The sequence below is a fragment of the Hydra vulgaris genome, chromosome 07 (genome assembly GCF_038396675.1).
Source record: "Hydra vulgaris chromosome 07, alternate assembly HydraT2T_AEP".
Classification (NCBI taxonomy): Eukaryota; Metazoa; Cnidaria; class Hydrozoa; order Anthoathecata; family Hydridae; genus Hydra; species Hydra vulgaris.
The window spans coordinates 13,726,619-13,752,574 of record NC_088926.1 but is presented as its reverse complement, the minus strand read 5'-3'; the positions used below and the strand labels follow the sequence as shown (position 1 = coordinate 13,752,574).

The 25,956-nt window shown below is 27.1% G+C and overlaps 1 protein-coding gene across 2 annotated transcripts in view; it reads left to right on the top strand.

Moving 5' to 3' along the window:
- LOC100214978 (histone-arginine methyltransferase CARMER) overlaps positions 1–25,358 on the top strand; it is a 77,513-nt gene extending 52,155 nt beyond the window's left edge. The window contains exons 13-18 of one of the 2 annotated variants that reach the window (XM_065801123.1): positions 7,152–7,241; positions 16,291–16,345; positions 16,422–16,504; positions 16,615–16,850; positions 23,888–24,032; positions 25,045–25,358. In XM_065801123.1, coding sequence (XP_065657195.1) covers positions 7,152–7,241; positions 16,291–16,345; positions 16,422–16,504; positions 16,615–16,850; positions 23,888–24,032; positions 25,045–25,048 — 613 coding nt within the window. In that variant the 3' untranslated portion in view covers positions 25,049–25,358. Of the gene's footprint in view, positions 1–7,151; positions 7,242–16,290; positions 16,346–16,421; positions 16,505–16,614; positions 16,851–23,887; positions 24,259–25,044 lie in introns of those variants that run through there. The other variant, XM_065801122.1, reaches the window with a different exon arrangement.
- The last annotated feature ends 598 nt before the right edge of the window (positions 25,359–25,956 follow it).

Here is a 25,956-nt window from a genome sequence, read left to right as displayed (position 1 = left end):
ACAGGTGGCAGTTTATATTTTCGCTTTTTTTTTTATAAAAAAAAAAAGTTTTGGAAAATCATTCTTTTTAATGTTAAAAACTTTTTTTTTTTTTTTTTTTTTTTTTTTTTTTTTTTTTTTTTTTTTTTTTTTTTTTTTGCTTTGACCTACTGAATTTTGTTGCTGAAAATAAAAACAGTACACAAATTATTTAAATTATTATTTTCTAATTAAGTTTATTTTAATTTCCTATTTTGTTAGTTTTCCCTTCTTTGTTTTTAAAACTTTTTTCAGCAACACATATAGTAAAACTTGCAAATGACCATGACCTGTTGTCTAAAATATAATACTCATGGGTGGACATACAAGACAAAAAACACATGCGTTACCTGGGAAGGCTTGTGTACTAATTAATGCTGTATGTTGGTAGGGTGTTATACTCTCTTCCACTGCTGTTGACTATTGACTGAAGAATATTTTCAGAATGAAAAACAGAACTTTGAAAATTAGGATCCCCGTAAAAAATCTAGTATCATAGTCAATATCTGTTCCATCAAATATCTGTTTCCTTGCCTAATCTGTCACTTGTGTAACTAGAAGAGCTTAGATCTAAATCATTCTTATATAATTCTGCTGATAAATTTTATTTATCTGCATATAGGTGTGCTTCTTATATTTTTTTCTACAGAATATCTTTATATCTTCCTCCTTTTCTTTTAAAATGTTGGTCTTTTAAGAATGCAATATCTTCTTTCTTGTGTTTCATTTTTCTCATTTTATCTTTTGATATTTTTCCTCAAACATAACATGAGGGCATACTCCAATCCAAAATACTTTATTAAGTTGCTTTTCAAATAAATGTCTTTTTTTTATTTTAGAAGAATTTGATCTGTATCTTTAAACTTTTAATTTCATCCGCTTCTTTAACAGTTTCTCAATTTTAATCCTGTAAACATATTATTTAATAGTATAAATAGTATAAAAGTTTATGGACTAAATGATTTAACTCTCTCTTTAAAAATGACTCTTTAAAATTCTTTTGAAATTCTTTGTCGACTTTTTGAAAAAAATACCTTAGCTTTTGTATTGTAAGCACTTTAAATCCACTAAGTATCCAAGGAACCATTAGTTTGGACAATATGCAGCATTGAGACTGATCAACTGTTTAATTGTGTATAAAAGAAAAAAAATTTGTTATTACAATCTGAGAATTTTGTTTTTTCTTTGCTTTTTAATTTTTGTAGAAATCTCACAAGTGGTTTGAATTATTTTTAGTTAACTGTATCTAAAAAGTTAAAATTGGTAACTCGTATTCCATGAACCAAAATGTCAAATATGGAGCACCACAAGTAGGGCTTGGCAACCGGTGTTAACTGTTGTTTTTTTTTTGGTTTTCTCGAAACTGAAAACCGTACATTGATAAAAGTTAATGTTTTATAATTAATGAAAAAAGTTCAATTTTTTGTTTTGGCTTTAGTATGAAAAATTTTCCTTAGTTTACAGGTCTAATAAAGTCAGTATATTCTGTAGATTACATTGGATTTATACAGCAATAATAAAAATATGCTTTTATAATTAAAAAAACAGGTTAGCTGGTTTTACAACTTGAAAATGCCAAAAACCAGTTTTTAATTTTCTCCGGTTTTTACCAAGCCCTAACCATAAGATCCAAATTGTAAGGTCATGGATCCAAAACTCATTAATATCTATGAAACCACTATACAAATATCTGAACATAATCAATTTTTAAATTTTTTGGATATTCAGATGGTCATTGAACTTTGAAAGCATTCCTTCCTTAATGTAATGAAACTAGTCCTGGATATACCAAAATGTCTTGGATCTTAATAGATAACTAAGTCATTCTTATGTATTAACCAATCGAAAACAAAAATATTTATTATCACCTAGCATTCAAAAAGATATTATTATTAAAGATACTTTTGTTAACAAGGAATGCATTAGATTTGTTGCAAAAAGTTTATGTGTAATACTTGAAAATGAGTTATCTTTAAAAACACAAATAATTAAGATTGTTAAAAACTGCTACAATATAATGAGCAAAATTTCCAAAATAAAACAATTCTTCTTATTATTATGCGCACCATATTTACAAATATTTTCACAGATTATTCCAACTCTCCTCTATTTTGGAATTGAAAGGACACATTATCTCACTATGGTCCTAAACTTTGGAATATACTTCTAAATATCATCCATGACAAAAAAATATACAACTATTTAAAAGAAAAAACTATAATCTTGAACACTCAAAATCTTACAAATGTAGTAATTTGTTGCGCAGCTGAGCAAGTGTTTTACCAGCGTTTCCATTATTCTGTCAAAACACAGTAGGGTCATTCCATTTAAGATTGTCATATTTCAAAAATATTTAAACTGAATATTAGAAATAGATTTTTGTTTAATTAAATTTTTAAATGTTTAAAAAAATTGTTAAATGTTAAAAAAAAATAGAAATAGATTTTTATTTAATTAAATTAACAGATACATAAGGGTTAAAAAAATATCTTCACTTTGTCATTTATTTTTATGCATGTGTAGGATATATTCCAAATTCGGTAGCTATTTTTAATATTTTAGCATATATATTTGATGTTTAAATGTGTCGTTTCAATGTTTAAATCCATCGTTTAGATGTTCAAATGTGTCAAGGAAGAAGATTTAATTCAAAAAATCTTAATTAAAACACATATTATTAAGAGTAATTTAAATAATTGATATAACTGTGTATTTAAAGGTTATAAACTAATTTAAAAAATAACTTATTTGACATATTCTACATAAAAACACAAAAAACATAAATATTAAAACAATGCCCAAATAAAAAAAAAAGGAGCTTGCTTAATTATGACAGTATAAATACAGAGATCTTCAAAAAGCTCTATCATTCAAGTTCGTCAGAAGCTCGTGCTGTGAACCGCGTTGAATTGGCTTTAGTAAAGTCGCAACAAAAAGAAGATTATATAATTAAGCAGTTAGCAATAGAAATAAACATCTCTTTGCCAAATTTATCAAAGATAAAAAAACGCATCCTAGTGTATTCGATTGTGTACTAGAGTTTTACAGCTGCAAAGATATATCTCGATGGACTCCAGGTATGAAAGACTTTATAAAAATTGGTGGTGAAAAATTTTTTAAATGTTATTTGTTACTTAAATTAAGGAATTCAATTAAATTAATTTAACAGTTCTATGTTATGCCATATACACAGAAGAATTTGGTATAGAGATAAAATTTTCCAAATTTTGTGCATTTTGTCCTGCTCAAATACTCACATATTCAGAGATGCCTCTTGAAACCTGCTGTTGTCTAATTCATGAAAGTTTTATTAATATATGCAACACTTTATCCTCAAATCTTAATTTTGAACCTTGTGAAAAACACAAACTGGGTAAACAAATGGATTCTTTGCAGCTCTCTCACTCCAGATTGCCTTTTACTATCATGTAGTTTTTGTACTAACTGTCCTAACAACCAAATGCTGCCAACCATTCAAAACGAAGAATGCAATGAAGTCAGTTACATAAATTGGTATAAAGACAAGTTTACAAATTTTCTACCATAGGATTGATCAAACAGTGTTTATATGCAACATATACAAAGTTTTTGAAAATGCTACCTCAATTTCAGATTTACCATTTAGTTAAATGTCACCAAGTGTCTGTTTATTGCCACCAAATAAATAATATTATGGATGGTGAATATTTAATACACTTTGATTTCAGCCAAAACTATTGCTGTATTCATCAAGAACAAGTTCAAAGTGCTTATTGGAAACAATCTCAAATAACAATCTTCACTATTGCTGTTTATGGTAAAGATTTGAAAAATATGGTTGCTTATTTAACAGATAAAAATGATCACAACAAAACATGTGTCAGTGTTTTCCTTGAATTAACTTTAAAGGTATTTTTCTTAAACAGTTCAATTTTTATATCTTTTATTTTTATCTTTGAGGGATGCAAAACATTTGTAATATAATTTTTAAAGGCTTACACAACCAATTCAATTACACAAAGTACCGTTTTGGAGTGATGGTCCGTTTTCTCAATTTAAAAACCGCTTTATGGTAAAATTCCTAAAGTAGTGACTTAATATTCCAACTTTCGAGTGGAATTTTTTTGCTACAGCCCACGGAAAAGGAGCCGTTGATAGGGTAGGAGGAACTTTAAAAAGAATAGTATAGCAGAAGGCTAAAGCAAGACAAATTTCTTTTTTTTAATGGCATTTTATTAGTTTTTAAAATATATAATTTAAAAAAAAAATTTACTATAAGTTATATTTTAAGAAAACATAGTATTTACTGAATAAATTTAAAACTTTATTTAAAAAAATAAGAACAAATGTAAAGTGTACAAGTATTTTTATTTGTTAAATATTTATAAAATAAATAATTTTAAATTAAAAAATAAATTAAAAAATTTTTTGAGTATAAAACGCATTTTAATCAGATTAAATAAGTCTCCATAAATATAAATATTTTAAAAAAATCAAAATTTTATGTTTGCAATAGTTTTAAAATGGTACAAAATGCCCTAAAAATTGCCTCTTTTATCTAAACCCTTCAAGACTTTCAAAAAAAAATATCTTAAAATACTAAATCATAGTCTGGGCCAGCCGCCCAGACTATGATTTTAGTATTTTAGTGACTAAAATGTTTTAAATCACCCCTCTGAATAAACAACATACATTTTTGTACAACAGTAAATCAGAATATCTTTCATTAACTTCATCAAGTAATAAATGAAATTCACAAAGCTTTAATAATTGTAACTATTTTTACAACTTGAAGAGAAATATTTGGCAAAATTAAAATGTTGTTTAATAAGTTAACTAGTACATGGTTTAACATAGTTAGATTAATTTCCATTTCTAATCTAACAATACCGTTTTTTTCACTGATTCTGTTTTATCTTTAAGTATTATATTCAAAAATTAACAGTTTTTAAATAGAATGTTGGCATTTTTATGTGCAAATTTTATTCATGTTCACTGTTTTTGAGCAATTCTATAGAAATAAATAATAATTTTAATAATAAATTAATAAAATAATTTTAAACTCTAAATAACTTTAAATTAAGTTAACTTGAAATTTGCAATTTCAAGTCATTATTTTATCACTTTAAAAAATTTTTTTTGAAAAATATTTTTACTATAATAATGGGTGATGCGTAAGTTATTGGACAAAATAAAAACGTCAATAACTTATTTATAAATCAAAAAAAACTATTATTATATTTTTTTTAAATAAAAAACACCACCATCTGCAATTGATCTCAATTTTGCCTTTCATAAGTGACTGTAAGAAATTTAAATAGATTTCTCGTAGTTTTAATTTAATTCGATCAAAACTTGCTCTGTTAAAGCTTGCCAATCTCCCTCGTAAACTTTCTGTGCCAAATGTCCCCAAAGGTTTTCAATTGGTTGTGCTTGAGGCCCTTTTAGGGGATTAAATTCTTTCTCAACGTAATAGACATGTTGGTCCATCCAAATTGAAGAATCTTTAAATAATGAGAACTTGCTAAATCTGGCCAAAATAAATAGTAAAAGTCTCCATGTACTTGTGAATGAATAGAAGAAAACATCTTTCTAAACATTCATCAATATAGATCGATGAATTAATTGCTGCAGCCTTGGAAGTGTTAAACAATGGCTTGGGCATACCACGGTCAGATAAGGCTATCTACACAATAATTTTTTTGAAAATTTCTCCTTTCCTATAAAACACTTTCTGTTTTTTTGTTGTTTGTTTAGTATCCTGAATTTTTGGCCGTGTTGTCCCCTGTAAAACAAAAGTATTTTTTGTCATCAAACATGTGTGTGTGTGTGTGTGTGTGTGTGTGTGTGTGTGTGTATATATATATATATATATATATATATATATATATATATATATATATATATATATATATATATATATAAAAATTAGTAAAAACACTTATCTAATTTTTTGCTTTAACGACTTGTTTTATCATTATTAGGTTCATCAGGAAGAATATCTAAACATTAAAAAATTCAAATTATTGAAAAAGTTTTTTTTTTCACAAGAAGTTGGGAATTGTTATACTTAATTATATAATAACTCTAGTTATTTTATAACCAAGAAGTTGCATCAACTATATTAAAGTTAAAAAAATCATTATGAAAATACTTTTTTAGAATAATTTAGTATAACTATAGTTTTGGTCACTTTTTTTAATAATTTTTTGATAGGTACTTATTTTCGTATTTGCATTTAAAAATTAGTTCAGACTTTTTGTTTAGTAATTTTTCTTGATCCAAGTGAGTAATAATTACAAATTTTTCTTGTAAACATAGTATACATTTTTCTGAAATGTTATTATAGGCAGGCACAGTTTATAGAATAGACCAGTTTAGTTAAAAAAATATTTTTTTACTTGAAGTTGAAAAATATATTTTGACAGCATTGTCTCTTTTGAGTATTTTTTATATTTAAAAGATTGTGGTTGGTATAACATTTTTTCTTCTCGCCCTTGGTGAAGCCAATATATTGTTTATCAGGGTTATTTTGTTAGGAAACAATGTATTTGTAAATAATATTTTTTGATAAGCATTTGCCATTCCTAGGGCATCAATTTTTTGTTTGCAATTACATGTTTCAGTATTTTTTTTTCTTTAAGAAATTCATTTTTATTATTCAATGCATAATTGTAGCCTTTAATGATTCTTTGAATAGTTTTTGTGCAGCTATACCTTACTTTAATAGAATTTCTGTTAAAAATTTTGTGCGATTTATAAGGGGAGGAGGGGGTAAATGTTTTCCTATTAATTTTAAAAACGCTTTTACAATATTTGTGGAAACATTTTTCTAAAATTTCTGCTCTAATTGAAGGTTAAAAATCATTAATATTAAATTGTATAAATGTGCATTCATTTTTATTACTAACTTTAGAAAACCAATTTGCAATATCAGGGAAATTTTTCCACTGCTGAAAATTTTTTTTTTTTAAATAATATTGTTTATTTTGTCTAATTTAATTTTACTAATGTGCCCTAGTTCACTTTTTGAAGGAACTAGTAGTAGTAGTAGTAGTAGTAGTAGTAGTAGTAGTAGTAGTAGTAGTAGTAGTAGTAGTAGTAGTAGTAGTAGTATATTATATAAAAATCGTTTTTTATTTTTCAATTTATAGAATTCATATACCTTTACATTACACGATGCTCATGACTGGCACTTTACATGGTCTTGCTTTTTGGTTTGATGTTGCTTTTCTTGGTCAGACGTAAGTTCAATTATACTGGATAGTTTAAGTTTTGTCTTTTAAAACTTTGATTTTTTTATATGAATAATTTAACATAAACTACAATCAAATTATTACAGCAATGATCTATTATTGATCTAAAAATATATTTTACTAAGTATTCAGGGGAGACAAGGTTTTTATTTTGAAATTTTTTTTATTTTATGTTTTTACTTACATAAGAATTACTTTTACTTTTTTATTTAAATGATAATCAATAATTTAATTTTTAATTGATTTTCACTAAAATTTATTCAAGTTTTAATTTTTAATGTTAAACAACTATTTTTTATAATATTCTCCATTTTGTTGTATTCTTTTTTTTTTTTGGTTTTATTTAAGTTTTAATTATGTTTTTATATTTAAGTTCTTGTTTTTCAAATGCATAATTATATATTCTTGATAATTATATTTATTCAACCATATATTATTAAATTTACGCTAATAAAACTATAAACTTTTATTATTAAATTATTTTATTATCATTTATTTACAAAAGAAAATTTAGACAAACCTGCAGAACTTATCTAAATCAAAAAAAAAATTTTGTTTTCCTGTGTTAACTTATACACATTGATTTGCTCCTCAGTAATATTTATTTAAATTTTTTTTTTTTTTTTTTTTTTGCGCTATGAAAATCCACTCATCGCTCCAATATATCTCAGTTATTATGTAAATTTACTATTTCAAATTACTAATCGTTTATAAAAATAAAATACAAGTGCTTGCAAAAACCTGAGCTGTGATGCCAAATGATAATATTGATATCAGTACCAAAGTATACCAGCATAATTGATACTTTCGATACCAGTATCGCGTGATGTCGATATGGGTTCTGTAAAGCATTACACCGGTATCAAACGACACTAACATAATCGATACTTTTGATACCAATATCACATGATCTCAATATCGATACTGTAACCAAGAGTGGATTATCTTGTGTTTAGTTTTTTTAACCTTTTATTTTTTTATCTGTTTTTTTAACTTTTTATTTTTTATTTCATTAACTATTGATGTAATCTGTAATTTTGTTTTCCAACTTTTCCTAAATTTTTTTTTTATATACAATTTATTTTAGGTAACACTCCATTGATTTTTTTGTTGTTGTTTTTAGCATGACTATAAAAATTTATTTATAAAAGTATGTTTCTTTTATTTTTAAACAAAACTATCTAAACTAACAATCACTAAATAAACAAGGCTTTACTTATACTTTATACTTTACTTATACTTTTTTTATAATTACTTATACTTTTGATAAAATCTCTAAGCAAGATTCTAATGCCTGGAAAATGTTGAGAGTAACTTTGAAACAAAAGAAACATTAAAAACAAGTAATTCTCATTTTGTTAATAAAATATTCTTTTGCGTCACGCATTTGTTAACTATGAAAAAACCAGAGACCTAGTCACGCTTTCTTAATATTATTGAATTTGCTTGTTGTTGTAAACAAGTTAGGATGCATATTTTGTCTGCGCCAGCAAATGCAACTTCTAAGAGAATCAAGTTTATTCGCTTAGAATCAAGTTGATTCGCTTAGAATCAAGTTGATTCGCTTAGAATCAAGTTGATTCGCTTAGAATCAAGTTGATTCGCTTAGAATCAAGTTGATTCGCTTAGAATCAAGTTGATTCGCTTAGAATCAAGTTGATTCGCTTAGAATCAAGTTGATTCGCTTAGAATCAAGTTGATTCGCTTAGAATCAAGTTGATTCGCTTAGAATCAAGTTGATTCGCTTAGAATCAAGTTGATTCGCTTAGAATCAAGTTGATTCGCTTAGAATCAAGTTGATTTGCTTAGAATCAGCTTGATTCTCTTGGAATGAGCTTGATTATCTTGGAATGAGCTTGATTATCTTGGAATGAGCTTGATTCTCTTGGAATGAGCTTGATTCTCTTGGAATGAGCTTGATTCTCTTAGATTCTAAGAGAATCAAGTTGATACTACTAATCTGATGCTCGAATCACATTAGAATGGAAAGAAGGGGGAAGATTTTTATTTTTATTTTTTGGAAGGTGAAAAGTAATATTTATATAATTAATATGTAATATAATTATATAATATTAATAATAAGATTGTTTATAATAAGTTTTATTGAAATTTAGAGAAGTATGATAACTGTTCAGCCAGTTCCATAAATGATGGGAATAAAATGGTGGGTATCTGAATTAACTTTTTTAAAAAGCTGTGATTTATTATTTACATAAAACAACTTTTAAACAAATGATAAATCAATAATAAAACAACATTTAAACAAATGAGTTTAAATGTTGTTTTATCATCAAGGGAGTTTAATGATTAATACATAACAAAACAGTAAAGGCCCAAGAACAGAATCCTGTCGGACACTATATTTGATTTTGAGGATTTAAACTCATTAGTTAAAACAAGCTGAGCTCAATTTTGAATTATTGATAAAAACCATTCATTCAAATTGTATGCCATAGTAAAGTAGTTTTAATTTTGTTGTAAGCTATGTTAAAATATTTTAAAGGCGCTACAAGCAAAAAAACCACTATCAATCACACAATGAGTAATTTTATTGATGTTATATATATATATATATATATATATATATATATATATATATATATATATATATATATATATATACAGGCCTTGTTAAGAAGCGTTACGCAGCTTGCATTTTGCTTACAAAAAGGCGATTTGCCTACGTGTTCAGCAGTTTTGCGCTACGCTTTAATAAAATAACTTTAATTACAATGCGGTACTTAAAAAGACGCTAGTGACGCAATATAACTTCTAACGATGCAAAATATATTTGCTGAGTTGAGTTACTTAGAAATGCGTTACGCATTTTCGCTACGCAGCGAAATCTCGTAACAAGGCCTGATATATATATATATATATATATATATATATATATATATATATATATATATATATATATATATAGTTTGTTGCATTTGGGAGTACAGAAGGAAAAAAATGATTCTTATGCCAACAAATAGGTCACTTTTAATTACTTTTGACTTTCATCAAACATTTGCGTGTTGTCAAAAAGTATAAACCATTAATTTAATTACAAATTAATCTTTTTTTACAAAAAGCGCAAATTTAATTGACCAGAATGTTTGTAAAAACATTCTAAATGTTTTTAACAATATAAACAATGTTTTTATTTTTATTTTTTTTAATAAAATGTTTATTTTTATTTTTTTTACTGTAAATCATGCGCGGAGTGTTGCTACATCGACTATCTTATAGCCTGACTCGCAACAAATTGCTGCTACATCGACTGACAAATAGTCTGACTCGCAACGGAGTGCTGCTACATCTACTATCTTTTAGCCTGACTCACAAGGGAGTGCTGCTACATCGACCAAGGGTTTGGTTGGGGCAGGCAGTCTATCGATTAATAAAAAAAAAAAAATTCTGGTCTTGCATTTTAATTTTTACTTTTTGTCAACAAAATATGGAAAAAACTTTCTGACAACATATAAGAGTTCTATATATATATATATATATATATATATATATATTTATATATATATATATATATATTTATATATATATATATACACACACACACACACACACATGTATATATATATATATATATATACACACACGCACATGTATAAGGGTTGTTCATTTCCAACGAGTTTTTGAAAATGATTTTGTTACATGCAAAACAAGATAGATATTAGATAAAAAACAAGTCTGTATTTTTCAAAAATTTCAAATTTCCTCTTGAGCTTGTCATTTTGAAAAATCAGCATTTTCTTTTTTTTTTTTTTTTGGCTCTAAATATAAATAATATTAAAATAATTACTTTTGTGTTATGTTACTTGGTGCATATACTAATTGTTATGAGAAGCACATTTTTTCAAAATTTTCATAAAGATTTGTCATTGTCTAGAGGTCGCTTTATTAAAAATATGGCGAGATAAAAATTTGGTCTTGGGGTAGAGTAAAGTTTTTTTTTGCTAATATTGTTTTTGTGAAGTTTTGACAAAAACAATAAAAACAAATAAAAGCAATTTTTGACATTTTCTGACAATTTTTCATTAAATAAAGATAAAACAACAAGCTCTTTAGTTAAATACCAAAGATGATGGTTAATTAATGAAATAACTGCAAATGCAAAATCTGAATCTTTTTCCTAATACCAGTTGATTGCAACAAAAAATTTAAAGTCAATGACTGAAGCAAACACCAAAATCCTTGAACAGAGAAATTATATTGAATAAAAAGACTAATAACTTACCCATCCAGTAGATATAAACTTATCAAATAAGAGTTCTGTTTTTAGGATGTGTATGTATATATATATAAATATATATATATATATATATATATATATATATATATATATATATATATATATATATATATATATATATATATAGTGTCACATAAATCTTGCATAATGAATTGCACCAGGTTTGTGAACTTTTAATTTTCTGCCCTCTGCCAATTGTCTCCCAAGATAAATAAGGGTTAATTCTATTTACTCAAGATTTCTGGAGTTGAAAGAACTAAGTTAATAGAATTAACAAGAAAAAATTTCCAAAAGAGGACTTGTGGAAATGTTTTCTCGTTGATGCATTGACCCATGTAAAAACTAAATTTGCTTAATTAAATATTTTGGATTTGATGCCAGTAGGCCATTCAAAAAAATATCAACTCCTGAAAATATTGTTTGAAATATTTTTTTAAAAAAGGTTCCTTTGTACTCTTGCTCGTAATGAAGTTTTTTTTTTTTTTAGATTCTTTACCTCCCCAAGGCACAAGGGGCCACTACAATCGAGGTGGCTACTCATTTTTTTGTGTTTTTTATTTTCTAGTTGTTATTTGTGGTGCAACCCTCTCTCAACTCTTTAACTCCGAAACACGAACCTTGCCGAGCAAGTCCGCTGCGCGGAGAAACTAAGTTGAGCGCGGTACTTCCAGGGACGTGGTGGGAGTCAAACTCTGAACCTCTCGCGTACAAAGCAAGCGCTCTTACCAGTACCGCATATGCCTGATGTGCAGCTCGTTATGATGATGATGGCATGCTAGCTTTAAGAGAGTTTTTTTTTAACTCAATTTCAATTAACAATGCAGCTCCTTTTTGAGTACTTGTGTTGCTGGCTGTTGCATCGAAGCATATACCAACAATGTTTTTTTTTTATTTTCCAATCTTGCACAAGTTTCACTATTCGCATCACATTGAATTTTTCCATCTTTAATTAAAGGTATACCAATAAGTTTCGGCTTGCAAATTAAAAGGAAATTAATTTCTTCAAAAACAGCAATAATAACAACAGCTTAGTATATATAAAAATACTTTATTTAATTAAGAAATAAAAATTTAAAGTGCCCATTATGAGAACTGCTACACGTTCTTTATTATGAGCTATGTTAAATCGCAAAACCAAATTACCTTTTTGGGTTTGTTAATCTCCCAGTCAGCTTTAATTGATAGCATTTTTTCCTTGCGTGCATATTGTCATTGGCGATGAACAGTTGATAATGATACAGACATATCGTTAAATTAACCCCACTTTTGTAGATAATAGTGGAATATTGTAATAGTAGTTGTTGGCGAACTGATAAAAGACATTGGTCTGACACAGATGCTGTAATTTCTGATAGTTGCTTTGCTGATACTTTAAGTGATTTGTTAAAGGCATTTTCCTTATCTTTGGGACTAAAGGAGTAAATTCAGTATCACTTTCTTCTTCTTCGTCAACACTATTAAAGGGATTCCAAACTTCCAAGACATGTTGTGCTCATATTAAAGAGAATAATAAAAAAAACATCAAAGCTAACTTTTTTTGATTAAAGTAAAAAAACAAACGCATACCATAAAAAACAAATTTTATTTTTTTTAGTTGAAGCTCGCCTTCTCAGTTGTAAATAGTCTTCATAATATATGCCACAATCTACACTTGATGAGTTTTAGTACATGATATCATTGATTTTTTTTGTTTGTGTACATAATCGATCTTTTAAACAAACAAAAAAAACAATGACGTCATGTATTAAAACTCTTTGAAAAAAAACCTGCTTGACTAAATGATCAAGTCTCTAGATTGTGACATATATTATGAAGACTTTTTGTCCTGCTACAAAACAGAGAAGGCGAGCTTTGACTAAAACAAAAAAGTTTGTTTTTATTGGTGTGTTTATTCTTTTGTTTTAATCAAAAACAATTAGCCCAAACGTTTTTTTTTAAATGATTTTCTTTAATATGAACACAACATGTCTTTGAGGTTTGGGATCCCTTTAAGTAATTCACTGACTTCAACATCACTCAGTTTTAGATCATTGGTTGACTTTTTTGTAAAATCCTTGCTTTATCTTTCTTCTTGCCATTCTCAAAATTTGGAAGTACTTGGATCAATGCTATCGGTCCTGTAATACTTTCTGCTATTCTTCTGATCTTCATGCCCAATCTTCTATCAATTCTTTTCAGTTTGAAAAAGAAATCTTTGTAATGGTCAAATATAAGCACCATTCTAAAGGCAATAAAGAAATTCTCAGCTTCTGACAGAATAATTTTATTAGCAATCCTATATCCAGGTATAGTGTAGACAGACAATATAAATAGACATAAAGGTGTCAATAAATAAAGGTGTTTTTTTTTTAATTAGCAAATTTTCTTTTGCTTTTTTTCTTAAAAACAGGGTTTTATTCTAGGATGAAATGTTTTTCCAAAGTTTTGCTAAAAAAAACTATTAATTTATGGAGATTTTCTTTATTTTGTAGCTTTTTCTTTCCTGATTCACTTAACGCGATTTCTAAGGCTCTGCACTTTTTTGCATCGTGTGCCTCACTTGGTCAATTGAATCTGTTGTTAAATTTTCTTTTATCAATTAATTCCTCTGATTAATTTCTCATGTTAAAGAAAAAATTGAATTTGTACTAAATTTTACCAAAATATTTGTTAGCATTCACTATTTGTTAGCTGGCATATGTTGAGACTATATTTAAATCTTACATTTTCGTGAATCCAGTTAATAATACCTGTCGAGTTTAGTTTTGAAATGTTTAAATTAAATTAATTCTCAACTCTTGTTATGTTAAATTTTTTAGTTATGAGTTTACATTAAACCTATTTAATTTTTTCAAAATTCTATTTCATATTTCATATGAAAATATTGTATAGCATATTGAAGCTAGCTATGAATATATGTATGGTTTGTAAAAACATAATTGTATCTAATATTTCAAATTAAAACCAACATTGAGTTTGCTTTACAAATTGTTTTAGAAATAAATAGAACTTTAGAAATACAATTTTACAAATTCTTTATTTTTAATTTAAGTTTAATTGAATCATAACACTGAGACTTTCCACATTCATTTTAAAAATATGATCACTGTTTACATCAGAGTCGTGCATAACATAAGTGGTTTAAGTGTTTTTTAGCAAATGTGCATAATTATCATAATTTAATTTTTTTTAACCAAGCTTAGGATCATGTTGTAGAATGCATGCAGCTTTAATAAACTAAGGTCTTCGAGTTTTTTTTTTATGATGTTTGAATGTCATCTAGAATAACTATTCTGTTAGGTAAAAAAAAATCTTCTATCCATCTTAAGATATTACCAACAATATTGTAGGATTTTTTTTTTATCATCCTTGCATGTGGCATCTAACTCATTAAACCAAAATCTACAAAATTATTCTAACAAATCTACTGAGTTTTTAGTTTGAATTTTTTAATCTGTAAATTCTATCTGTAAATATATCTAAAACAAATAGGTGAGGCTTTTTTTTAATTTATCATCAATCATGAATAGCTGATTCAATAATCTTACATAGACCTTATAATAAATGTATGAGTGTTTATTAAGTACATCTCTCTGGTTTCTATATAGTAAACGACCGGGGCCCTGGCTTAAAATGAGACTATTGCAAATCCAGCCCCGGCAAAATTGTAAGATTTAGCAGGGGTTGATAGCCAGGGCTAGAAATAAATTTATAATTCTTTATATATTATAATTTTATACTTACATTTACTATTTATTAAATTCTGGCATATATTTATGCCAGTATTTAATAAATAGGGACAGATACAGTAAAAGAATGCAACTTGCTTGATCATGATTAGAGAATGATGATCATCATGATCATGATGATTATGTTGATTATAATGATGTTTATAAATGCATATATATACAAAATAAAACATATGATAGTGATGATGACAATGATGATTATGATGATCATGATCATGATGATTATGTTGATTATAATGATGTTTATAAATGCATATATACAAAATAAAACATTTTGAAAAAAGCAATGTACTTTAGGATGTATAAAAGTTTATGCAGCCCTGGTCACAAACTTGGATCCAGCAATATTTTATCAAACCCAACCTGGTCAAATATCAACCCCAGTCATTTACTATTTCTATTATGATCTTTGTTATATTGTTTTCTATATTTTCAGTATTTTGTCTATATTTTATATCAAAATTCATTTTTTTAAATTATTTGGTTATATTTCTATAGTTACTTTTTTTTTTTTTTTTTGTAATATATTTTCCATAGTAATATTTGATTACTTTTTTGCAACAATTCTGTTTTCATATTTTTAAATGTCCAACTTTACATATTTGTTGTTATTGTTTTTATTGTTGCTACAAAAGCAATGAGTTAGATTTATTTAAAACTAATTTGCTTAAAATATTTTCAAAGTTTATTTTTAGAGATTCTCCAAGACATATAGATATTTAAAGGACCACTTATATTGTTCAAAAAAAAATCTTTAATATTATGTCAATCTGGGTTTCATTTTATTTTAAAGATATCTTGAGGAAAAAAAAATTATTAAAAAAACTGTTGAAAAAATGAACTTGATAATAAAAGTTTATTTTTTATAAAAAAAATAAAAGATTTTATAATATAAACCAAAACATTTCAATTTTTTTTATAAAAAGGTAATTATATATCAAATTAAGTTTTCTAAATGTTATAAACCTGTCAAATGTTCAAGGGTCTTAGGCAACCCCTGAAAACAAATTTTAAAAGCTAATTTTCCAGTATTATTATTGATTTAAATTTTTAGAAGCCATGTATATTTATCTACAGCCCCTCATGAGCCTCTCACTCACTGGTACCAGGTAGTTTTATAATACAATTATATATTATATATGAAAGTGTTATTAATAGTTTTCAAGCGTAATAATTGTTTTATAGGTTCGTTGTTTATTTCCTAATCCATTGTTTGTAAGGGCAGGTCAAAAAGTAACAGGAAATGTAATCTTACATGCAAACCAAAAGTAATTTTTTTTTTGTTTTTTTTTGTTTTTTTGTGAATATTTATTTGAATGTTTAAAAATCTCAAATATAAATATTTTTTTTTTATTAACATTATAAAATATGGTTGTAGACAAAGCTATGATGTTGAAATGGAAGTAACTTTAGATGGAACAGGAGTGAGATCTACTAATATTCTTGATTTAAAGAACCCTTTCTTCCGTTACACTGGTGTCCAAACTGCTCCTCCACCAGGTGCAAATTCACAGTCTCCTACAGAAACCTATTGGAATAATGCTGGAGTAGTTTTGAATGGGGGAATTATGAATACATCAACTGCATATGTTGGACAACCATCACATGGATCAGGTATATAACTAGATTTTCTTACACCTGTTATGTTATTTTATAAAAATTTAAGTTTTGAGAAATGAACTCTGATGTTTATTCTGGACCTAGAGTTTTGCTTGGGTTTAAAGTGACAAATTTTAATAATCATTTTTAATTTAAAATATCCCTTAAGTCTTTGTTAAGCAAACATTGTTAAACAAGTGTCTTTTATGTTTCTAAAAAATTATTAAAATTTAAATTGAATAATATAAAAAATTAAATGCCTAATTGTTGTAAATTAATAATTTACATAAATTAAATGGATACTTGTTTTAAATTTATAATTTTAATTAAAGAAGGAAAAAAATGTTATTCTCCTGTTGTTACTCTTACAAAATTTTAAATTTTAGTTTTTAAATTTTAAATTGTTAATTGTTTTCATATTTTTCTTAATTTATTTAATTATTAATTTAAAAAAAAAGTGGTTTTACAAAAAGTTAAATTTTAAATTGCTGTAATTTTATTTTTAATTTTTTTAATTATGTTGGCTGGTGTTTTTTTGGAAAAACTAAGAGATTTTTTTTCATTATTACTTTTTATCATTTTTAACACTAAATAATTTTAAAATTTATTTTAATTGATATTTGTGAAAAGACTTGCTTTCATTCTTCTGTTTAGTATACCATTTTCAGTACTGTCATAAAAAAATTCTTTCTATTTTTTCTGAATCTAAAATACAAATATTTATATTTGGAAAAAGCTGATTACATATATTTGTATTTGCATCTGTATTTGGGAATCTAGAATTAATATATTTGTATTTATTGGTCAGGGTTGTTAGCTGCTGTTTTTTACAATAAGGCAATCGTTGGTAATGATATTTCAATATTATACCATAGTTGGTAATGATAATGATGTTTCAATATCTTCATGATATTGAAACATCATTACCAACTATGGTAGCCAAAAAATATCATCACCATGGTAGCCAAAAAATAAGGCAGTTACAAAATTAAATTGCATTCAAAAAAGTAAGTTGTGAAAAAAGCTAAACTTTATCTCATACTACCCAGTATTTTGGAAAAAATCAGTGTTACACAGTTGTCCTAACTTATTGTTGGTTTATATTTTTTAAATGTTTGGAGGCTAGGGTTTTGCTATAAGATTCGTTGTGTTATTGAGCTATGTCAGGAATATGTTCTGGTAATTTTTTCCAATGATCTGTTTCAATAATAAGTTTAAGTAATTTCATCAAATCTAGTAATTTGTTGTAGTAAATTCTGGTCAGAATCAAGTTTATCATGATCACCCTGCTATTGTTTACATTTAATCCAGTACAGACTGCCCCATTTCCTGCTGCCTTGTAAGATTTGTTTTTCTAGGCAAATGCTAGGAGAACTCATCTCTGACTTTAAATATCTACCTGTCTTGGGGCTCTTTGTTAAAGGTAAAGGCTAGAAATGATGTCTTGATATTAATACATATTATGGCCAGATGTTAACTACATCTGCGTGCTGTCTTGTGAAAAGTCTTCATGACAAAGATTTTGGGGTTAAGCAGAAAATTACTTCAGACTATACTTTTTCAATCTTTTATAAATATTTCCTAAAATTAATAGCTCTATCAATACTCTCACTACTTTTAACAACTATAAGAGTAACATTGACACATCTTTAGAAAATTTTTTTTTTTTCTTGATGTGACAAAATTGTTTTGGTGTGAAATAATTTTATGTGATTACTATTGATATCGCTACAATAAACTGATAGAAAAATTTAATTAGTCATGTAATATTGCTGATAGATAATTGGTTTTGTTGTTAGTGTGCAATTAATAGTGTGTCAAACTATTAGGTTCTACAAAACCATTCCAATGAATTCTCTCAGGGTTGTAATTTTTTGTTGGGCTCCTTTTGATTGGTTTAATTTTTGAAATAATGAGATTTGTTCTTACCATTATTCTACAACATTAGGTGTGGATTTTAACTTTCTGCAAGTGTCAGCTTTTATATTTGTTAACATTTGATGTATTGGTACTTTTTTTATTTAGATTTACTCTTTTAATTTAAGGTTTGCTTTGTTTGATTTCATTTCATTTAATGGTGAAAAATTTATCAGATGTAAGACATTCCGCCAACTTTTGCTTGACTCTTGGCTCATGGGTTGACTTAAGCATTCCTGTCAATGTTACCAATGTTGTTAATATTACCGTAAAATGATGTGACTTTTGCCGAATTTAAAATCTTTTTTTTTTTTTTCAAAATTTAATTTTAAATGATTAATGGTTCAAATCATTATATTTCAACCAATTTAAAGAAAACTTTGTGGGGCACCATCTCTGATTTTCATCAGTGGGGTTTATGTGGTCTGGACTTCCCTTTCCCCCCCCCCCCTACTCACTAAGGTGAGGGGAAGTGGGGAGGAGGTTTGGGGTGGCACCAATCAAATTCAATTAACTTTTAGTAATTTAACTAACTTTTGTTAATTCCCTTTTAAGACCATTACATTGTATATTTGCTGGAAAATCTTGCACACATTTTTGATAGTTATTATGAAAATTTGAATCTTATGGTAAAAGCATGAAAAAATGAATAAAGATCTAATGGCTTTAACTGTATATTCATAAGAAAATGAATTATGTATGTTTCATGCTAGAAAATGAATGCTTATACCTTTGTAAGTTGGTTGCCCTTCTTCCCCCTTTGATTGGTGCCACCCCTCCCTTTAGTGAGTGAGGGGGGAGGGTGGGGAGGGAGGGAGGGGAGGGGTCCAGACCACATAAACACCACTGATTACCTATAATGAAATAGAATTTAAAGAAATAATGGTTTCATTTCGAAATTAATTTAGATATTTAGGTATTAAGTACCTAAATATCTAAATTAATTTAGAGACCTTTATTTGAACCATAATGAAGGTCTCTAAAAAGTTACTGCCCCTTTATTTGTGTCCCTATCTACTATAAAAACCAGATCAAGGAGAGGACAACCAACCATATCTTTTCTTTTATTAAGAAATGACTTATAATTAGTTGCACCTTTTACATAGGCCAGTTGGCAGATTAGAGGGGCACTGGTTTCTAGTAATACATACAACCGTTGATGATTAAAAATTAGGGTGGTTTAAAAATGCTGGCATTTTTGGTGTGGATTTGACAAGTTTATAATGTTTGCATTTTCAGATAATTAGGTCTAATGGTCTTATATGCTGTTAATCTTAGAACAAAACAAAGTGTTAGAAAAATTTACAAGCATTTCAAAATGGCTAAAAATTGGACTTTTTAGGCGAGTGGACATGCTTTTAGATATATTTAAGCTCTAAACTGCAACAAGCTGCCTATATTTTGCCCGTTTATTGCAGACAGCAGTAGCTAATCAGAAAAGCTATCTGTAAAGACTTGTGGATGAACAGAATAATGCTACAGTTAGTTTCATTTTGGCATATTTTAGCAATTTCATGATTTTTTCCAAAGTTGAGGAAGTCATAATTTTTTTCTAATTTATTACAAGTTAATAAAAACCACTTTTTTAAAGAGAGAACTATCCAGAAAATAGTTCTAGAAAAAATGAGACACTGGTTGAAAGTGAGAAAAAAGTTATACAGCTCTAAAGTAGTCTGTTTTGACCATTTGTAAATCGAGGGGGGCCACTGTGTCATGTTTGTAAGGCTATAATTTCCGAACCGTTGTACTTGGAAGTCTGAAATTTCAAATTTAACTTATCTACATGATGCACTTAACAATATGTAAAAATCAGGAAAATCAAAGATGGTGAGCCACAGACCATTGGTTGAAATATAATGATTTGACCCTAATATGTTGATATAAATTGCATTAGGTGTGCATGTCAAAGAAATATATATTTTAAATAAAATATAAAAAAGTTATATCTTTGAGCCTTTTTTTTTTTTAATTTTAAGAGTGAGTCAATGTCACCCCTTTAGTGGTGGTGACTTTGGCCACCTAAAAGGAAATTATAATTATTGATTAATCATTTCATATTTTACATATTCACAGATACAGGGATATTAGGTGATACGTTTTTAAGACAAAAAAATATTTAAATTAGCTTGAAACTAACTTACAAGTTTATTCAAGATATAAATCACAAAGAAATCTTATTAATATTTAAAACTCAAAAAACTATGCATCAATCATCAAACTATCAATGCTAAAGTTATTCAATAGATTATATGTAATTATTTGCTGTTCAAGAGTGGATATCTTGGTTTTTTTCAGTCATTTTTTTGTTTGTCTTATTTGTATTTATAGCTGCTTGCATATTAATTACATCAATTGATGATACACTTTTTCCTGGACAACAGAGACTTTATGTCACTTTTTATTAGGGAGCATATGATCATCACCTCTAGCTTCAACTAAGTGTTGTATGAAAGAATCACTAACAAGAGAACCTATTTCTACAGTGGCATCTTCATTTGTAAATGTTAGGAAGAAGTGCAATAAACTTGGTGTTGTTTTCTTCACACAAAGACAATACATATGTATTTATATGTGACGACAAAGTGTCTCCTATTAGAACATGCTTTTTAGAAGTCTTTTTTAATTCAAGTAACAATAAAGATTCAAACCAGTCTGTGAAACAACTGGAGTCAAACCATCCACTCTTTGAACAGTTATAGCGTGCTCCTTTTGGTCCATTTTCTGTCCAAATTGTCCACATCGAATGTGCTTTGTACATAATATATGGAGAAAAGATATGCCCTTCTGCATTACCACAATATATCAAAGATGTAGCAAACTTTGTTAAATTAATTATCCTCTCAGGATATTTTGATTCTAGCTTATTTATTATTTGTATTTTGATTCTCGCTTATTTATTATTTATTGATTCTCGCTTATTTATTATTCTAGTTTATTACCAGGGTCATTGGTTAAATTAGTTTCGTCGTAATTTCAAATGTTTGATGGAGGAACCCCTGCCGGTTCAGGATTGATGTATCAAAAAGGTTGTATCAAATAATAATAGTAACTTTTTCTGCCCTCTTTTTTTTAATGTTACTTGCAAATCTAACACTTAATTGCTTATTTCTTTTAAGGAATGATTTTACCCATTTAACACCAGGCATATTTCCTGCAAATTGCCTTATAAACATTCCTTTACGGTCTGCATAAGACTTCACAATACTTCGTAAATCATAACAGTGAACTGGGAATCCAAAAGAAGACAGTTATAACATAATTTGCAAAAATTTCTTCTTCAATTTCACTAAATATTGTGCAACCACCTGGTTTTTTATTATGTATACCTTTCAGTTTATTCTTTATTTTCTTTATAAATATGATTATTAATTAATATTTTGTCCTAAAAACAAAAATTGAAAATTAAACCAATAAAATTTTATCTATAGACAACATTTTCTGAAAAACAAACTCAGTTATAACATCACAGCCGACTCAAATATTAACAGCAGTTTCAATCAACACACAATTTTGCACCATATAAATTTAACAATTTTTCTACACTTTAATAAACAAAGAAAAAATTATATCAATTGTTCCGCAAACTACAATTAATCTAGGTAATAAATAAACACAATAACTTTACTTTTGTAATAAACTTAAATTTGGAAGAAGTCACAAAAGTACAAAGTAGTTTTTAAAAGTTAAAACTATTTTTTATAAATTTTTTTATAAAATTTTTAGCAACAAAAAAACTAGAAATTAGTTTAATTTATGCTCAACGTTGTTGTTATTTATACTTACTATTATGCAGATAAAAATAGTTATTTTTGTTTATCAACATCCAGCTGTAGCAAAATAATTTAAAAAATAGTCAACGGCTGATCGCTAAAAACATTTAATCTAATATATGTCAATGGGACATTAATTGAAATGTATTAGTTTATTGTTTAGGTTGCCATGCACTAGCTATGGTTGAGTTCTTTTATAATTTAAAACATGACTATAGTACTTGAAAATATTAAAAATAAAAAACCATCCGCTGATCGCTAAATCATTTCAATTTTTTATAAACATATATTCCCTATGAAGTAACTTTTTATTCACTGAAATTTACCTCTTGCAAAATTTAACAGACCTGTTTGTTCTTTGTAAAACTAGTGCAAGTTTGGCTGTTTCATCTTTGGATTTCAATGTTGATGGCTGTTCTACATTGAGTTACAAAGATTCCAATAGCCACATACTTGGCCTGGACATATACTTATGTTTCAATTCATCAATTTGTTTAATTTAGGTTTAAATTGACTAAACAACTCAAGGCAACTCTTTACTTAAATACTTTTCTTTAAGTTAATGATTGAATTGATTTAGCCATTTCGCCTTATCTATCAGCCAATAGTTGTTATTGGTTACTCTAATGCTTATCAGACTAATTAGATTTGCTCTTTACATACTGGCCTTAAAGCTCAATAATTTTGTCATTCTTAATCTCTTACTCGCATAACTTTGTAACTCGTTTTCCAGACAACCCAAATCACTTATCTTTATTCCTTGATTTTGGTCTCATCTTCAACACAAACATTTAGTCATTTTTTCTTACTCTCCTTTAAGTGGTTCAGATCATCCTATAATTTAACTAAAATTTTCATCTCATACCAGTTCTACTTTAGATTCACCCTATCACCCTGTAATTTTTATTGCTACCACAAAAATGACTTGGATTTCTTTTGTGATTTTATTTGTGATGGGCTTTTGGCTGGCGTCTCTTGTGTCTGCCTAAAATTGCCACCATCATTAGAAAAACCAGCCCTAATTTGACAACAGTATTTCATACATAGACAAGAGATTTATTGAGTTAGAGAATGATTTACTGTTTACTGTTATTTAATGTTTTCCAGATCTCTCTTCAATGCTCTTTAGCTTATTCTTTGGGTTTTACTTTGACTCCAAATATTAAATAGTATGTTCTACAGCATTGTTGGAAGTGACATTTTTTTAAATCAGTTTGAGTGGGAAGAAAACTTTATGAAGTAATCTTTATACATTTATTGATTAGCTTAAGTACTCATTAAAACAGATTTAATGTAATGAATATCGTCATGGTAACACCAAGTCATGAAGCAATGATTTTATTCGTGTAAATATTTATTATTTAGGTACCGGAGGAGCAGCATACACAACTCAAGCTATGGGTAATGTGATGGCTACCGGTGGAAATTATGGAGTGGGGCAAGCTGTTCATATTGGAAGCGATAGATATGCTATATCAAATCAAGTACATCAGTATGATCATACTTCGCGGTATGGATATCTTTCAGGATTATCTGGATAAACATTGATTTTTATAAAATTTTCTGGCAACTAAGTAAAACCAAGCAAAAAAAAGTCATGTTTTTAAATATATATTTTTTTTATTTGGTGGAAAAATAGCTTTTGTGATTTAAATTTTGCTTTGAACAACTTAAGTGAAACCTGTCAAATAGATTCTTAATTTTTTTATTACTTGCAAAATTTTGCAGTTTTAAAACATTTGTTTGTTTTTTTTGATATTTTTGTTGTCATGCATTACTTGAGATTTTTTGCCACATCCTATACTATTATGTTTTTGTTTTTGTTTTCTTTGCTTGTTTGGTTATGTTCGCTAGTATTACGCATTCGAAAAACTTTACATTTGACGCATTCTTTTAGTTTAAAAGTTTCGACATTTCACAATAGACGGAAAGTTTACCCAAGATTTTATATTTGGTATAAATGGTTTTTTAAAATACATTATGAGCCACAAAAATATCTCTAAAATCAAGTTAAATATTAAAAGTTAATCAATTTTTAATATTTAATCACGGAGTAGTTAAAAAGTCAATAAGTCCATAATTTTAAGGCTTTTTTGTTCCCAGGCTACAATCATTGCTGCTTTTTGCTAAGCATCCTTATTTGAAATTATTATAAACTTAAATGTTTGGAGTTTGCTCCATGTCTGGATGTTAGCTGTCTTAATCATAAAAAAAAAGTTGTATTCTGCTCGTATAATTTTCGTATATGCAACTAATTTGTTTATTTTTTTAAATATTAAAAGTTAATCAATTGTCTGAAAAAGTTTTTCAGACAATTGCTTTATTTATTTTTTTTAAATAACGATATTGATTTGAATATGAGATCACAAAATATACGCATTTAAATCAATCATTTATTTTCAAAAATTTTATAAATGAGTTAAGTGGTGAAATGAAAAATTATGTAAAACATGAGTTATAATAAACATAAAGAAAGTGAAAAAAAAACCGAGATTAAAATGTAATAAACTTATATAATTTAGATAAAACAAGAATTGATAAAGAAATCATTTATGAGGAAGATACATAAACTATTGGAAATATTATTTATTTACCTTGAGAAAAAACAAGTCAAGTCTTTTCAGTGATGTTAGTGAAGTGCCACACCTTTCTAATCTTAAGAAAAGAAATCAAGAACACAGAAACGATTTAAGTAGCGATCCTGATTTAAATATGGTTAACCGCCGGTACTTGTGGTAATATTAAATAATAATTAAAAACTTGAAACCAAATTTTGCATTGAAAAAAAAAGCAAGTAACAATTACTTCTCTTGCTTAGTATAAAATTTTTTGTAAATCTGTCGTTATTTTTGACGGTTTGCTCGTCATATTCTTTCGTAGATTATTTTCGAAGATTTGAATCAAACTATGATTTTTAGTGATCTGCTGATAAATATAATAAAAATAACTTTTTCGAAGTTAGTGTCAAATGCCTACAAGTTTGGTATGATTACTTGAAAACAAGATAGACTAATTTGCTGAACAAAGGAAATCAGAAACAAAAGGTTGGTCACAGAAAAGCTGTTATCGATGACCCATTCTCATTTGGTTCATAAATTAAGCTACGCTAAATTTAATAAGCTAAACAAAAAAATCACAAGTTTTTGCTCGCAATCTTTAATTATAGCACTCATTGGACCCTGTTTTGCAATAGGAAACCAACCAATATTTCAAAATAATTAAGAAAAAAAATTTTAAAACTAGACGTAATTATTTGCCATGAAAAAAATAAACGATATGAAAATTAAACGTTTTTATTACGCGTTTACAATGATAAAGCATTACAAACAAATAAAGCTTATTAAAAGTACTCAGGTTTAGTATTGGTTCTTTTTTTCATAATGCAAATATGAAATTAGAATTAAAGGACAATAGAATAAAAAAATTCTCATTAA